Source organism: Platalea leucorodia (genome assembly GCF_965183815.1).
Source record: "Platalea leucorodia genome assembly, chromosome: 4".
NCBI lineage: Eukaryota > Metazoa > Chordata > Aves > Pelecaniformes > Threskiornithidae > Platalea > Platalea leucorodia.
Window position 1 is genome coordinate 83,506,492 of NC_138826.1, and position 18,099 is coordinate 83,524,590.

The following is an 18,099-nucleotide window of genomic DNA, read 5'->3' on the forward strand; positions in this document are numbered from 1 at the left end:
AATAGTAAAGAATCTGTAGGGTTTCTGTTATGTAATTTTTGCTGTTGTTGAAGTTTCATCTCTTTATATTCTGGGAACTGAGTCTAACAGTTTTCAGCTTAAATGCAGTAACTTCCTGAATATAATAAGTATAGTATTTTCTTTAGGCTTGAGAGAAACAAAAATTTCTGAGAACCCAATTATTTCTGAAGAAAAAATAATTTGACTATTATTTCACAACCAAGGTAACTCTCCTTTTGGCAGAAGCTATGTCTTACAGAGGCATTTCTTGAAAATCAGAAACAGTGGCTAACTTCTGCCCTCAAATCTGCAAACACAACTCCCATTGATTTTATGGGCTAAGTACTCGGGCTATTTTACATAGCAGCTAAGCACCCTTAAGCCCTAACAGACCATGAACATTGGCTGTGTACCAGCAGGCTAATCCAGAGGATGCTTGGCCCAGTCCATGAAGGAAAGGAGAGGGGGATGGACACCTGTTCTCTGGATACACTCCGCAAGGCTGCCCAGAGTGCTGGCTCAGTTTTTTGTGCATCCTGAGTTTCTCTTCCCTGCTACAGGCAGTGCCCTTTGCAAAAGAAAGAGGCGAACTAAGGTGTTTTAGTCTGTTTAACAATATTTCTAAAGACTAGTCTTTGGAAAGTATAAGGTCAGGTAGCTAGAGACCTGCCCTTGCCAAAGATCAGCCGCTGCTCAGGGAGGCTCCTAGTGCTGCTGAAGCACGCTGGAGCTGCCAGCTGGCTGCCCAGCTGTGACGTGTCGCGTTCCTCTTTTTTCCCTCCTCAGCTGATTGCCATTACCCCAGGAAAAAGACCAGCACCCAGCCATGGTCTCTGGAACAGTGCCCATGCTTCCTTGACTCCACAGCGGTGTATTTTATAGGCAGCTCATCCCTTGATGTGTCACTGATTTAGCTCACAGGAAATCTGGTGCTTCCCACTTCCCTCACCACAGACACAGGCCAGCAGCCTCAGACACTTGGGCTGGAAGAAGTGGTGGAACTTTTTTAACTTCTATCCCACCACCATTTGTTAAACTAGCTAATAGAGCACACAGAGGACTGACTGCTGAGGGCGACGCTGTATTGGCATGGAAAGGGCTTGTGCAGTCTAATGAGATTTTTTATACTTCTAACTACCATCTCGTCAGTGGGACTGATAGGAAACTAGTTCTCTCTTAAACTAAATTATCACTGTCCAGAGAGGAAATCATAAAAAGGATGTTAACTTCATTAAATTATATGTTTTGATTATCTGCCTCTCTGTCCAGTTAAAATCCCTAACTTTCCTAAACTCAGCAACAACTTTTGGAAGATAAGTATTTGCATATGTCAGCAGCTGAGATCTGTCCATCTAATAGTAACAAATCTCCCCAGAGCTGCTGGCTCAAGAGTTGCACAAATTCTGTTAGCTATTTTCTGCTCCATCTGGGATTATATGCTTTTTTTGATATTTTTTTTCACTTTCCTTTAAAATACTGCATTAATTTACAGGCATAGCATTCCCATAAGAACCACTGGACAAAGAAAGTAAGTGTATATGAGAATGACTCCACAGCTGATTCCAGTACTTCTCAGTCCAAAGGACTGCTTCCGTGCTTTCTGTGAAAAATGGGCTGTTGTGGTGTCCACTATCACAGTGTCCAAATCTCTTTGCCCTTTGGGGCTTAGAATTTCTCTATTGCAATTTCTCATCTGCAAAGGAAGACAAATATTACCTTACCTAGTAGAAAAACTGTGAGGTATTTAAGGATAGATGGCTGTATTACTGTACAGAGACTGCACAGATACTATGAGGAGCATTATCTGGATTCACATCATGTGATTGTAAAAACACGAATGGAACAAAATAAGTATGTGGGCCATTAAGTAGTCCTTGCTACACAGCTGTTTAGGTCCTTAGTATCTCTATTATGATTACTTTGGAAGGGGAAAGGAGTGAAGGAGCTGTGATTTAGTCAGGCCACTCATGGTGGTTCTTAGTTGTTCTACACAGGCCAGAGGCTGGATCTCAGATGTGCTCTGACCTAGGCTGGCTGCAGACTGGGAGGGAAGGTCATATGTCAACATGGCAACTTCCTAAATAATTTATGTTTCATGTCCCCTTTTCTCAAATATCTGGTGATGACTTATCTGTGATAACTCTTCTCTTACTTGGAAACTGAAATCCTCAACAGAGGCATGACAGTCCTAATATGTGTCATGACAGTCCTGTAGGTGTTACTTGGCTACTCTGATTTGTAATCTCTTTAGGTGGATATGGCGTTGGAAAGAAATCTGAATACCTCTTAAACTATTCTATTGCTTAAATTCTATTGCCAGGAACGTACTGCAGAATTTCAGGAAAGTGTTATGACATTAGAGAACAGACTTTTAGTCAAAGAATTAAAAAAAGAACTACTTTTCATTGACACACCCAACATGTAGAGATGGATTGAAAACGGCATATCAACCCAAAGTAGCCAAAATTCAGACTTACCAATTCTAGATGTGGAGTAGGGCTGAGGAATGAAATTGCTGGTGGGTAAGCAGTAAATATAGTAGACCCTCCAAAAGGAATTAAAATCTGAAGTAGTGTCAAGTATGCATACCTACCACATGATTTATATCATGATATTTCATACATGAAGAGTTGCAATAAATCCTTATTAACTTCACCAATATTGCAGGACTATAAAGAAATAACTTCCACTAAGTGTTCTTGCTTATTTCAGTGAACATCACGTTGTCAAATCATTATGACACACAGCAAACATCCTTACTTACAGCCAGGAAGTGTTTGTGTAGAAATCCAAGGTGAAGAACTTCCGTAACCAACATTCGTACTGGCAGCAACTGCAAATCTGTACCACCTGTATTTTTTCAGTCCATACACTGTCTCTTCTATCCGGTCATCCTCAACATTTTCATATAAATGTTGATGCATCTCATATTCAATACATTCCTTAGTTTCCCAGTCACTGCAGTGGATGGACTGTAGCTGTGTGGTAATCTTGTAGTTTTGAAAGTAGCCAAGGATAGATTTCGGTGATCTCCAATTCAAGGTCACACTTGTTGATTGCACATTGGAAAAAACAATATCCCTGGGAGCACTAGGAACTACAAATTAGAACACTTGTAAGATATCTCCATTTGAATGAAAAGTGATTGCAACTATAACTAACTCTTTTATCCAGTGTTCAAAAAATACTTTAATAAGCATGTGTAAAGACCAAGATTCAATTTCATATGGTTAATAAGGAGTAATTCCATTGGTATAGATCACACTGTGCATATATAGGTGGCATACATTTACTATAGCTTTTGAAATAAAGAAAAATACTTTTAGGTGTGGCATGCAGGGGCAGCTTTGAGAGGTGTGACATTGCTGTTGCTACATTTGGGGCTATGTCTCAACTGGGGGAGGGAATATCAAGCAAAGTTATTTTTGGCCTACCCATAGCATCTTTTACTGCTGTTGCTAACTGAGATTCCTCACCTCTCACTTAGAAATACTCATTTGTCTCCCTCTCTCTTGGTAAGATATGAAATCCTCAAGCAACACCTCAAGATTTCACAAGTGTCCTGTTTCACCTTATGAATGGAAAGTATCAACACATGGAATATGTTTGTCTATCTTTATATAAGTGCTTTACAAGCTGTTCAGTAAACAACAAATTAAAAGAAAGCCAACAGGACGAGCTAAATAATATGGCAATACAAAGAAAAAAAAGAAACTTCCAATAAACTTTGCTTCCATGTATTTATATACATACGTATACATGGGTATACACAGGTTACATACATGTGCATGGAGACAGAAGTATTGCATGGGTGTACATACATACACATACACACATGCATGCACATTTATCCATATCTATATTAAGCCAACGGTGTAGTCCCAGCTCTCGCAGACTGGATGCAACATATGTTTTTGTGCTATATCACATAGTCATACAGTAAGCTAATATTATCTCTAAGACTCTGTAAGATAATACTAATACTCTCTGTGGCAAAAACTGTGGAGAGAAATCAGCTCAGAAATCATTTTGTGCATTTAGCTTTAAAGAGTACTTTAGAGTCTTTGGGGGAAGAAGTATCGCTGGTAAAAGAAAAACACATGATATATCCTCAAACTGAAACTGAAGAAGCCCCAAGGCTTACATAAAGAATAAAAGGATCCCAGACCAACGTTACTGGGCAAGAAAGAGAAAACCCTCCATTTTTTTTCAGTCTTGTGGGAATATCTCATCTCTGCTTTCATCTGCAACAATTTGTTTATAAAAATCATCATAATATAACAAGCTGAAGCCTCTCCACTAAATACTAACATTTAACAAGAAATGCAAATTCTGAGTCAAACCAAGCTGTGATGATGAAAAGGTTGAGAAATCCAAATCCCTTCAAATGAGCCCAAGGTAGGTGGAGCCTGCAAGGAGAGGGGTCAGCCACAGGAACCGTGGGCGCTTCCCCTGTCCTTCTGCTCAGCTCTCATGCATGTGTACACAGCATCGCAGCATGCAATAGCCCCATATGATCCCACCCTGCTACACACTAAGCAGACACAGAACAAGAGCAAACTGTCTAAGAAAAAATCTTTGCTAGAGACAACTTTCATCATCATACTCCATGCTATCAAAATTAAAGTTGTTTTGCTCTGTTGTTATTAGCACGAAGAGAAATTCAGGAAGTTGTAAATAAAAACAAAACAGGCAGTAACCTTCTTGGTTGATCATAGTTTTGGAGATGTAATACTCAGTTTGTCCACTTTCAAAAAAATAAACACTGCAATATTTTCATAATAGCTCTATAAACTGCATTTGCTAACTCTGTAAATTACAAGAAAGGGCTTAGTTTGACCATTAGTTAATGCAAAATAAAGGCAGAGAAATGTTCAATGGTTACTATAAAAAAATCTGTAGTTTTCCTTGAAAAATTCTCTATTGTATTGTGATATAAATTATTAATATCTGTTAAGATACTGCAAAGAATATGAATCTTACAACTGAATTATGATGATGACAAAATGTGGGATAGAATGGATAAAACTATTTCAGTGAAACAAAAGTTACACCCAGTCTCACTCTGAACTTGAATTAAAGTATTTTTAAGACCCAAACTGTATATTCCAGGAATTAAAAAATTAAAAGTCAGCAATTTCAAAGACATTAGAGCAGATAAAAATTAAAAAGAATTTAAGAAAAGTCAATTTTCCTCCTTCTCACTCGGGGGGGATTACTCTTTTATAGGTAAGGAATATGACCTCACCTTCGCAGGCACATGACTCCAGGAACTCTTGCTGTCATAGGAACAGCCAGCATTGGCAGGTTTGGAATAAAAATGTGAAAATGTGCAACATGGAGATGGAAACAACTGGCTCTAACGCCTCTTAGTCTACCATTACTAACTTCCATCTGCTGAAAACATATTATTGGACTATACTCCAATTTAAATGAAAGACTGGATCAAATACTGAAACAGGGGTTTGGAATAAAGTAGATAGATAGATAGATAGTAACTGGTTGCTTGCTGGGTGCGAAGAGCGGGGTGAAATTATGTACCTTCCTTTGTCCAAATGTGCAGCCGGTAGAGCCATGACTGGCACAACTGCAGTCTCTGCACCTAAAACAAGGCAGGTTAAAGAGGCTAGTCACAGGCAGAAAGAGCAGTGCCCATGTTCTAGACAGCATGGTGGGCTTTCCTTCTCAAGGAGAGTACCCTGTTCCCCCAGTTTCAACATGGATGATGCCATCAAAAAGAATTGAGAGGTAGCAATGTTGCAGTAAAGATGGAAAAGATGCTTGGCAGTTTCACAGAACTAGAAATGATATCAGGAAAAGTAACAGTGGCTCTGATTTGTGGGCTCTCACACAGAACAACAAAAGTCTAGTAAAACCAGCCTCCATGAGCTCTCCTTGTATTTAGCGGAAAGAGATAAGCTCCCAGAGAGCAGGGGAAAGAACTGGGTGCAGGAAAATGATGTTTCTCTTTCCAGCTGTCCCCTAGAGAAGTGTCCTTTTTCCTGCTGACTACAGAGGGAACCCATGCAAATTATTCTCACGAGGCTGAAGATAGTCTCTGTGATCATTCCGGTGAGTAATACTACACCCAAACCACCATTTTGAAAGATAAGCTTGCAGGTATAAAGATAACACACAGATTAGACAAGTACTTCTTCTTTCCTACAAAAGCTTTTACTCCTAATTTATGTCATCATTTTTTCCAGTTTACTAAGACCCATATATACAAAATATTTCTAACCTACAAAAGAAAGGGTCAGTTGGAAGAAGATGGAAAATTTTCTCCATCAGTGCCTAGACAGATCTTTAAAATGGAATTAGAGCCTTAAACATTAGTCAGTTTAAAATCTAGTCCATTTTATCTCATTGCTTACCTAGACAAATCAAATATAAATGTAATCCCTCATTAGAACAAATGAAAAGATGTGATCCGAATCGGGAGCAAATCAGTTTTGCTCCGAGGGCCGCAGTGAGAAGCAGTGACACCCAGTGGCACAGTGTCTCTTGCACTTGATTGTGTTCAGTGAGACAATTTCAAGACAACTATGCTATTGGGTTACAGATACAAAGAGGATTACAATTACTCTAGCATGGAGAATCAGATTTCCATTCCTCAAGAATGACTAAAATTCCCCCAACTTTTTCTGTCCACAGATGGTACTGATTTGAACAAACCATTCCATGCTTCCTAGAGTAATCATGCAGCTTGTTTAAATTTTCTAAACATGACTCAACTATGATGAAGTGATCACTGTTCACACTAAAACCAATTAAAGCCAAAAATTGTGTCTTTGTCAATTATTCTTTCAGATTAAATTGGAACTGTAACAAAGACTTAATGTATTTGCTCTTATATACTACTGCTTTGGTATGTGCCTAACAGGAACTTTATTATTTTTCCTGGTTTCCAGAAAGGTGCACTTAAAGAAAAGGCATGAAAAAGGCATGTTTGTGGTGGTGTCGGACACTAATTGTCTAGGACTGTGTCCTGATCAGCTAGCTGACGTTCTGGTGCTAATCCCATACTTAAATTTCCCAGGAATCATGGGTAGGACCCCTTAAGTCCCATCATCATATATCTGACAGTCTTTCCCTATTGAATTATATTGCATTTGCTATAATTCAGCTAGCTCTGAGAGTAGGGAGTTTTTCAAAGTCTGAAAGTTTGGGTGCAAAGTACTCTGTCGTTTTCCTTTTAATAGCTTTTAATTCAGCCTCTGAAAGCCAGCCAGGGAGCTGGCAGAGAGGCTGGCCGTGAAATGCTGGTGCGTTCAGTTTCTGGACTGGAGGAGGAATGAGGTATTTTCAGGTTCATCCACCATTGTTCACATGATGGCCAAACTCCAACAAAAAGTGCCTGAAGCCAGATCCACATTGGACTTTAAGCTCCTAAAACCTATTTACGTGCCTGAACTCCCACTGAAGTTGACAGGAAGCTAAGCACCTAAATAGAAGTTACTTTCACAGATCTTGGCCCTGGTTCCCTATGCTCGTCTGGCTGCAATGCTAATCAGCCCTTCCAAAGCTGGTGGACGGCTCTGAGATTAAGTTCTTATTTGAGAACCTAAATGAAAGGAAAGTCCTGGTAGAAAAAGCACCAGGACTGTGCAAAGACTCAGATCAATTTGAACTGGGCCAGTCGAACTGATTTAAATCAACAGAAATATTCGGTAGAAAAAATCTTACAATGCAAAGATAACCTAAGGGCAGCAAAGGACACACACAAAAAAATCTACTGAGAAAAGAGAGAAGTTACGGCTTTCTGTAAAGACTTCTGTGGAAAGCAATGACTACAGCTGCGCGGGCCGGGAACAGAAGACTGTAATATGATATGGCATAGTTCCTAACGAAGTTAATAAAAAAAAGTCTGCCTACAGAACAGCTGCTTGTAGCTGGAGTTTGGATTAAAAGAACAGCGGCAGCCTAGAAGTCTGTTGGGTGGTATTAAGAGCATCAATAGGAGGAAAGTGAAGAACAAAGTAGAACAGATAGCAGTGGGCACACAACAAGAGTCTTCAGAAAATGGAGGTGTCTGAAAAGAAAATGAATATTCTGTATTGATTATCTCTATTAATTTTTGAAAGCTTAGTTACCCAAAGGAGTTCCCTGGGTTAAGTTGATATCCCTGATCATACCAAATGGTACTCTAGTACAGACTGCTCATTTCAGAGGGCCTCCTCATGATACAAAGTCCTGCTCAGTATGAACAAGGACAACACAAATAGGTCCCAAATGATTTTACTAACATAAAAATGTAAAAAACCTGTAGAGTGTTTTTCCCATGACTTGGGACTGATGTTATCAGACATGCTTTAAAGGAAATTGCACAGTTGAGAACACGTCTTTAAAAAGCCTCCTTGGACTGTCTCTTAGTCCTTAGCACATCAGAAAATTCTATCTCTAACTACGGGATCTAAGCACTGAAAAATCAAATTCTAGAAATCTAAGGAGAAATGCACACCTTCAAGCTAAGCTTAGAAAAGTAGTGAAAAGCTGTTAGTATTCCAATCTTATTCCATTAATAAAAATGTTCAGCTTTCTGACAAATGGGACCACTGTCTACTTTTCAGCAGACAATTTTTTTGACACATAAATGCTTTCAATGTCAGCTTTGTATGTATACGTCACCAGCATTTCTTATACATTAGAGTTGACCTAGTCCTTAAAAAAATATTTCTTTCATCCTACACTATATGATTCTTCTATTTTTATCTACCTGCTTGTAAAAATAACATCAATGCAATTTCATTGGCAGCAACGAAGTGAACATTGCATTTGTCTAGTGAAGATTTGCCATAAACATCAAAGCCATTAACTGACATTTGGACATACCAACTAATCAGGAAACCTAAAAAAAGAAATCCACATTACATTAACAAAATAGAAATCTGGTAAAAAAAAATCAGATTCAGTCATCTTGGAAAGAAGTGTTTCAAAGATTCTTAGTCATGATTCACTCTGCAATTTTTGGATGCTTTTACTTTAATACAGTTTGGAAACATGAACTTGCAGCATTGCTTGAACATGTGAAACGCACTGCTCTTATCTGTAGTAGTGACAAGTACACCGAAGCTCTTCTATTTCCAGTGCTGTGGCTCTGCATTAGGTTGATTCCTCTGGGTAACCAGGCCAACACACTGCACTGCACACTGCACTGCACACTGCACTGCACTGCACATCATGCTTGGGGCCCTAAGGACTGCTTTAGGGTACGGACTTAAATATTTCTTCCAGTGCATTATGGTCATCTGTAGTTCTCTTCACAACTTAATGAGGAAATTCATGTAACTCCAATTCATAGAGTTGCCATGAGCTGCCACATCCTAAGAAAAGGACTTATGGTGAAGAAAACAGAGCATTTCCTTGGATATGAAGAAGGCTTTAAATCCATGCTACGTTTTGTGCTCCTCGCAGACCTGGATGAAAAAAAGGCCCACGTTTTCCCATGGGCACCTCCATCCTGGAGGTACAAACCCAGAATCTTTAAAGGTTTGCCTGTGCAAAGAGTAAAGACATTTTGTTTGCAAGTAACAACAGAAGAGGATAATTTGCCATCTCCACACCAAAAGACCTAAGAAACTTTCTCATTACCAATCCTTTTAGGCACTACTCTCCTTCATGCCCAAAGCATACTTCTGTGTATAGTTACAAGTTAGTACTGGCCAGCAAAATTAAGCACAGATTAAATTAAAAAGGGTTTCCTGGACAAATCCCTAGCCATATTTCTTTAAAGTGTAAGTTATGAATGAATCTCTGTTTAGTAGAAAACAAATGGTAAGGACTGTCACCGCAGTACAATGGGGCCTCAACCTGTTCCAAGACTCTGTTCAGTTGTAATATTAAGCAGGACTCAGTAAAGAGGGAAAAATTACTCTGCATGTCTTAATACTATAATCAATGTGATTAATATTTTCAGAGACGAATAAAAGGTCTATGAAGAAAAATCCAACTTAAAAAAATTGAAAGCAGCAGCAGTTTTCTTTTGATTATTCATGCTTTGACCCCCCCAAGTGGCTTTTTAATTGTTTTATTTTTATTCTTAACTGAATGACTATTACACTTGTCCCAGACTTGTGAGTTAACTGAATCTTCACAGCTTTAGTGTGCCTTTTGGAGAAGTTTCCTACCCATTTTATGGCTCTTTCTCCCTTCTAAAAGCTCACTCAACCTTAATGAATTTTCATTTTAATATGTGCATTTTCTTGAAAATAATCCAAGGATAGTTATTCAGTCATAAAATCCTAACTCATTTATGCATGTGTACTTGCTATATTATCTTTCATACCCTGTATAATATATTTAAACACAAAGTAATATTAGCACTACAAAGTCGACAATTTTTATAACATACTGCAACCCAGCCGAAGTGGTTTACCATGACAATGGAGCTAGATTAGACACAAAACAGCACTAATCTCCTCATAAATTTAATCTTCATGATTCATGTTTAATTGTACCCAGATACGAACAAATTTACCTCAAAAAAAAGGCAAATAATCTTGCTAAGAATGTAAAGGTCAAACACTATGCAGTGAGACACTGAGCCAAATTCGATTTCACTTTATGTCAGAAATAAATGCATTGTCAGTGACTCAGTGCTGGCTACATATTCTGTGACTAATCTTAGACCACCATAAATAAGAAGCTGACAACAGCTATAAAACTGTTTCCATTCCCAACCATTAATCTCCAATTCCTAGTACCCAGTCACCACAAAACAATTCATGCAAACACACAGTTAAGGAAATGTCCTAATAATAACTAGTTTGTTGTAAATATGACTAAGCAACAACATGTAAGCCAACGCTAAAACAGCAAGAAAGGCTCTGCGCAGTGTATGTGGCAAAAAATACATGTATTGTAGTATAAATCCTTCACTTAGGAAAGCTCCCAGTGATAAGACACATAAGCCACATGTTGTTACAAAATAAAGTCTTTTTCTTTTCTCCTGCTAGTACAACTTTATGTAACATAAACCACAACAGACTAGCAGTCTGTCCCACAAGCCCGGGCTTAATACCACATCCACAGCTTCTCCAGGCTTTCCTCAAGCACTAATTAATAGCCAACCCCAAATTTCTCAGAAATCCCAACAATTAACTTTCCCAGGTGCCAGGCTTCTTTAACACTACTAGAAGCCTTTTCCCCATCCTCCAAGAACTGAGGTACCTAGGAAGCCTCCTGGTCTCCTCTGTACCAGAGGGTACCATGTCTGCTATAAGACTATTTCCAAAACCTTCGGGTTTTGGATGAGTCCAGTTTTAATTGTGCACCAGCCCACCTGTCTGCACACCCATCCGCAGTTTCAGTTTACTTGAGCTCTGAGTCAGGGCCGGCTGTTCACCAGCTCTGATTTAAAAGAAAGGGTGGAGAGTTACAAGTGCAGTTGAGAAGCGTACTTAGGTGCACGCTCACACGATCCACGGTCAGCACAGCAGTTAAGCTCACTACAGTATTTCCAGCCGATGCTGTAAGATATGAGTATGCTCATCTCTAATATTTAAACAATGCTTCCTTCAGAAGTGCATTTTGAACGTTGCCAATGGACAGAAGTTTTTGAGCAAACAAGAGGGTGGATGACCCAGGCAGAAGTCTTAAATCGCCAAGGAGCCAGAACGGAGGGGACCAACAGGGATCAGAAAATGGCAGAATTTGCAGTGGGGCTGTTGTTGATCAGGAAGCCAATTCAGAGAGGACATTTTTACCAGAAACAGGTATGAATGTGCCACCTCATTGTTCAGATAGGGGTTGTGGCCAGGTTTTAGTGGGATGGACTGCATTACAAGGAAGGGCAGTCATCAAAGTACTGTCCTGGCTATTTTCACAATGTTGGCCACATTACGCCAGCAAGGGGCTGCTTTGTTTGTCCTCATTTGGAGCTCAGCTATTTGATCTGGAACCAAAACAGTAGTAGTTCAGCTGATGATACAGACGTGGTCTAGATTCATTCAGACACGCACATCCGCAAGTCTAATTTTAAGAAGCGTGGAAATCAAAGCTCAGAGTGGGGCACAAAGGCTTTGCGAATAGGAGAGATCTGAAGGCTGATCCTAAAGAGGTGCATGCGGCTCAGGAAGCTACCAATAGGAGGTCTAAGCGTAAGGGTAAGTCTGATCTCCTCCAAGTTTAGATGCCTGATTCAAGTCCGCATATTAGAGCTGCCCCCGTCCACTTGTCATCCAGAACCTAAACCCTGTTGCTGACACAAACTCTTGTATCTATTATTTGACAGAACTGAGCAAAACTCACTCTACCAGTTGAAATATATATGAGAACGAGTGCTGCAACTCATCTTTTAAGTTACTGAATAACTTAGTAACTAAAGTGTGACAAAAGCTAGGTTTGGTTTCTAAGCATCAGGGGATACAGTCATGCCCCGCCATCCCACCCCCATGTTTCCTAATGATCCAGCTGTTCTGAACTAGAGAGCTCCTCAACTCCACTGCATGAATTGATGTCACTGAAGAGGAAACAAAAAAAGGAACTAAATGCAGTAATTGCTCCCGTAGTTCGGTAGGAAGGTAAAGTCTTGTTCTGGATTCTGCTCGCTGAATATTATTTTTTATTTTTATATTAAACTATCACCGAAGAAGAAAAAACCAAGAGAAATAATCCCAAGAGTAGAAATCATCCTTAACTGGGGAAGAGAACTGAAACAGGCATTTGCTTCCTAGATTGAGAGTTGGGCTCCTCTCCACTTCCAGTTTAGAAGCTAAGCACATAGCTATTTACACAGAAGCAATGCTCTATTTTGCACAGAATTTCATCTCCAAGTGCATAAGGAAGTTTCAGGTGCCAAATGAAAGCACAGCCAGGATTAGGTGAAGTGTGAAGTGTGCATGGAGAGAGAAAGTAAAACAGACTTTGGGTGATAAGTTTTTACTCCAATGCCAAAAAACCTGCCTACATTCTTCCTTGGATTTAGCTCACAATTTTCTTTCTTGTGAAAAAGTCCTATTCATCAAGAGTTATCACAAAGTCTGTCTGAAGATGTTAAATGCTTCTTAATTGAACAAATTCTGAACAGCTTTATTGTCAATCATTGTAGTCATAGCATAGCCCCTGGTAAAAACAAAACAACAAAAATTTTGCTCCTAACAATGCACAATTTAGCTGCCTGCATTAAAGCAGGTATTTCAGGCCTGCTTGTTTCACAGCCACCATTTAAATTTAACAAAATAATTAACTTGAATAATTTCTTACCTTTTTCTGGAAGTGTACTGGCATTGCATATCTGTTCTTCACCATCACCAGCAGATGTTGCAGCTTTTATTTTAAATTGATAAGTAATATTGGAAAGCAGATTTCTAAAAGTATGCAGTGTATCATAAGCTGAAAAATTTGTAGAATTTCCTTCAACTGTTATGATGTAATGAGTAATTACACCGTTGGATGAAGCAGGTGGGTCCCACTGCACTAGGATCGATTGCCAACTCATTGCAATACAATGAACATTCTGGACAGCATCTGGTACTTAAAAGATACACATGCACCAAAGATTAACATTCCCACACAATTAAAATGGTAATCACAGAACAATATAGTCAGAGAAGTAGACCCAGTGTTCATAGTGAGGGTCAAACATTCCAGTGGCAGAAAAATTGATACTGTAAAAGAAACACATTGAGAGAACAAAATACATCTTTGTCCTCATTAGATCGTTCATTTCCAACTACTATGAACATGACTGGTGGTAGTACTTGAAACAGAAGAGGCCATCTATCTGGCTTTTTCCTAGATGTGTCCACCAATTTTATTTTCACAACTGCTTGTATTTTCCCTATTTTTTTTAATCAAAGTGTAGTAAAACACAGTAGTATGAAACTCATATACATATTCCACAACAGTATCAACAGCAGAAGTTCCTTATTTATCTGTTAGCTTTGTTTCTTTTAGGCACTGTATCATATCTCTCTGTCCTCTCAGCAGAGGCACGACCTGCACAGAAGTCACTGGGCAGGTTTCAGAGCTGTCATATCAATGCTATCACCATACTGTTCCCCACCTCCTTGCTGGTTCCAGCAGGAGTTTTTCAATGCTCATAAAAATTTAATAAAAGGTAGCAAATATTGTACTCATGCTGAAAATAGAGCAATTATCTGTGAACAACTGATTAAATAGAACAATAAATTAAAGTATCTCAGAAAGGGCTAAAGTGCTGGCTGTACCAGCTAAGAGACAATGAATACACAGTGAGGCGTGCCCCAACCTACTTCCTCTATCGAAACATGTCCAGGAATCCATAAAATAATGAAAATACTGTCAGTGACGTACCAGAAATAGAGGGAAACATGTACATTATCAGTGCACAGAGGTAAAAGAATCTCTTTAAAATGATTGATTTTCTTTTCAGAGTTCAAAGAAAACTTTTTTTTTTTTTTAAAAAAAAGCAGCATCTGCAGAAGAAAGATTAACTGGCACTTTTAATAAAGACCAAAGACAGAACCCTTAGATGAAATCAATGAGGAACTGATCCAGCAACTGCCCCAAATCTGGGTTGGAAGGAAAGCAAACAATGCTGCAACTAGCTGAGCACAAAGTCTGACAAAAAGCTGTAAAATGACTAGACCACGGTCCTGTGGGCAATGTCTCTCCAGCACTTCTGAAGAAAGTACCTTGAGCATGGAATGTCAGTGATGAAATGAGATATCTGATGGATGACCATGGCTCTTGGGCAGGACAACCTCCAGCTGCAGGGATCCAACTGCCAACCTGAACCAGTTCAGTGATGGTCCAGATTTCTGTGTTGTAAGTGCTGGGTACAATAAACAGCATAATTTTTCCCAGAGATCCTGTTTTATCAGCTCTGGAAAGAATATTTCACTGGAAATGTGGTCTTGAAAAACTGTAGTCACCATATGGGATCTTTTGATACCTTGTCTGCTCTCTTTGCTGTCAGTATAAAGGAAGCTGGGAGTTCAGACGCAGCCCCCTACCCCATGCTAGTCTCCTGGCACTGACAGGCCTTATAAAGTACATGAGCCTGGGGATTGCTCTGACCTGGCAAAGGAGCTACAGTTTTGCACAAAGGCCAGTTTCACAAACTCGCAGAGCTCCCGGGCTCTCTTTAGTGCATGTTGAATATTCACTTTCACATGATACAATTTTTTATTTTGAAACAACCTGCACCTTCAAAAGACATGTAGAAGGCACAAGACAAAACTGTACATAAGCCAGCTATATTGCGTAGTCCTCCCCAGTCATCAGGATGAGTAAGGTCTAACAAATTAGGATATTGAATTAGTGGCCAGCTTCCCTTCCTAAAATAAATTATAAAAAATGTTAAAAATTTGTATTCGTTTAATACAATTTCCAGTTCATTTGCCAATCTTTTGTCCAGCTGCTTTTGATACTGCTGAAGTTTCAGTTATTTTCACAGGGATCTGAATTATCGCTTTGATCTGCAAAGACTGATATCTATCTAATTTTCCTCCCTTTATCTGTGATGCTATTAAAAGATTTATAGTAGCCATATAAGCCTCTCATTTCAGATGAGGACATTTCTAATTCTACACTTCCGACCTCAAACTTCAAACCCAGCCTATCCGGTACAATAGGAATGTGAATCAGCGTTACACAGGCAGAAGACAATGATGAGATAGTGTTATGTTACATTTTCTTTGGAGAGAAGAGGAAGACTGTTGTTCAGCCATACAAGGAAAATATACATAAACAGAGCTGCAGCTTAGAAGTCGTCACATCTAACCTGATTCCATCGTTGTAAACTGGACAGCATTACTGAACTGATTGCCATTCCCAAGCTTGGTAAATGCAGAGACACTGATAAAATAGGGGCTGAATGGTTCTAATCCAACAAGGTTTGCTTCATGGTTTGAACCTGAAATGTTCTTAAGGAAGGAAAAATTATTAGTATGCAATTAATCTGTGTAAACATTGTGGGCCTCACCTTGAACCCACTGAAATGAACAGAAGATTTAGAGCCATAGTCTTGCCTCTTCTACTCTGAGTAGCTTTCAGTGAAAGTAATCCCTGAGCTCAATGAAAAAGAATGCAGGGTCAAATTCTTCCTTTCCTTTCTCCTCTCCCTCTTTCACTGTGACTTGTGAGGAAGATATGCTGAAGGATGGTATCATAATTACCATAGCGTTGTTAGAACAGATTAACTCCACATATGCCTTCTTTTACCAATACTGTAAACTCTTGTCACCTCCACACTGCCACATCAACCCCCTCTCACCTTCTACTTCCTTACTACACCTCTGCAGTGGAAGAGGTCATGGGTCATAGCTTCTCATTTCTTTTACTCTACCTGAGCCAGACACACAGACTGATGAAGAGCTTCAAAAAAAAGCTAAAAACCACAGTTCAGTTCCTGGTAGCTATTTTTCACAGAGCATGCAAGGCATATTTTGTGCAAATGTTGAGGACTATAATAGCAGCAGGGAAAGAGCTGAATTTCAGCAAGAACACCTGGTGAAGATTTTGTGGGATCCAAGTTATCAGAGAATTATGCTGCCTAACTACAATATTTCTATACAAATTGCTCTGCCTGTCTTGCTGCCACAACCTAAATCTAATTTCTTGCCCATATAACATTACAAAACATGAAGAAACGTAGGGCATAGCAGACGCATTCAAGTGCTCTGGCCAGTCTCTGTAGTCTCACTGAATTTGAGTCTGTCTCAGATGGACAGTGAGGAAAATTTTTTGGTGGCCTCCATGAGCACCCAAAGAATGTGTTTCCAAGGGCAGCTGCCCGTAGAAAACACTGTTCCTCTTCTGTATGTGCATTGTGCTTCCCCTCTTCCAAGGATGATGGAAGAAACTGGGGTGATGCCAACACTTCATTCCACAATGGGGAGTAACAGCAGACTGCATACGGGTTAGCACAGTAGGCCACCTCATGGGGACTGAATTCTGCAATGCGTACGCTTAACAACAGCACAAGCACTTTCCTTGCATGCTAAGTCTCTGAAATAAGGACTGTAGTGCTGAGGGAGTTGGAGTAATTAAGCTCCTCACAGTCCCACACCTTACACTGCATGTTTTAAACTCGTGGCTCACTGCAGCAATGCCTTTTCCCTGCAGCTTGTACAAGTGTCTTGGGCCAACAGAACTCACTATATAGTTTCTAAGCCTGAGATGCAATCCTGGCCTCAGCTTGCTGCCCTTACAGTTCACAGTGCATTTCTTGATGTCATCCAAACAACCAGGTTAAAGCACATATAAATGCCTTGATCAATTTCTATATAGAATTTTATAGCATGTATTTAAGTTAAAACTAATTCAGTTATTCTGTAAAAATAAAGAAATGCAAGCCTGCCTTTCTTTTTGAATCTTGAAATTCCACAGATACTAAATAGCTAAACAAAAGTAGCCACAAAACAAATAATTTCTGTCTTTTTCTAACATCAAACTTACACTGAAATATGAACTAAAGATTAATAAAGCTTATCATTAATGAAATATTAGATGCTCAAAGCAAATTAAGATCTAATAATTTTTTCTCTATCTAATTTTAAAAACTGAATTGCAGGCATGTTGGAAGGGAAAGTAAACTGTCTTAACAAACACGAATTTAGAGGAGCTTCATAATTACAGGAGCATAACAGACATTTAAAATATTTGTCATATATTTTGTTCCTAAAGCATGAAAAAAGTATTTAAAAAAATTAAAGACTGTTAATTATACACATACCTGATAAAATAGTTTTTCAGTGTTGTTTTGATAAATCTTAAAATTATATCTCATAATAATACCATTTGGCTGGGGACTTGGATCCCATTTTAGCCACACAGAATCTTCAGTGTAGTTGGTAATGGTCAAGTTCTGGGGTGGAGCTAATGGCACTGCAAAAGAGAAATGCTCTTGAGTTCCAAATTACAAATAATCCAGGCAAAACCAAACACTTTGGAGAAGCAGGAGAACACATGTACACTTGTCATCATTTGTATCTGAACTCATCAAAACTGTACTTCATCGCTATTTAAATATTTCTTTCTTTTTGGCATGAAGCAAATTCAATTAATTGAGAATACATGTTTAGTCAGCAAGGGATCTTCTCAGAGATCTAAGAAATCTATTCATCACTTAAACATCCCCCTTGTCAGAACTAAGGCATTTAACAAAAGTCGTAT

At 39.1% G+C, this 18,099-nt stretch overlaps 1 protein-coding gene across 1 annotated transcript in view; it reads right to left on the minus strand.

Annotated features, from left to right (window-relative positions):
- PTPRQ (protein tyrosine phosphatase receptor type Q) overlaps positions 1–18,099 on the minus strand; it is a gene marked incomplete at its 5' end in the record, with an annotated part of 143,671 nt that overhangs the window by 46,132 nt on the left and 79,440 nt on the right. Inside the window, 4 exons of the mRNA XM_082308524.1 lie at positions 2,765–3,097; positions 13,204–13,473; positions 15,707–15,848; positions 17,660–17,811. Coding sequence (XP_082164650.1) covers positions 2,765–3,097; positions 13,204–13,473; positions 15,707–15,848; positions 17,660–17,811 — 897 coding nt within the window. The remainder of the gene's footprint in view (positions 1–2,764; positions 3,098–13,203; positions 13,474–15,706; positions 15,849–17,659; positions 17,812–18,099) is intronic.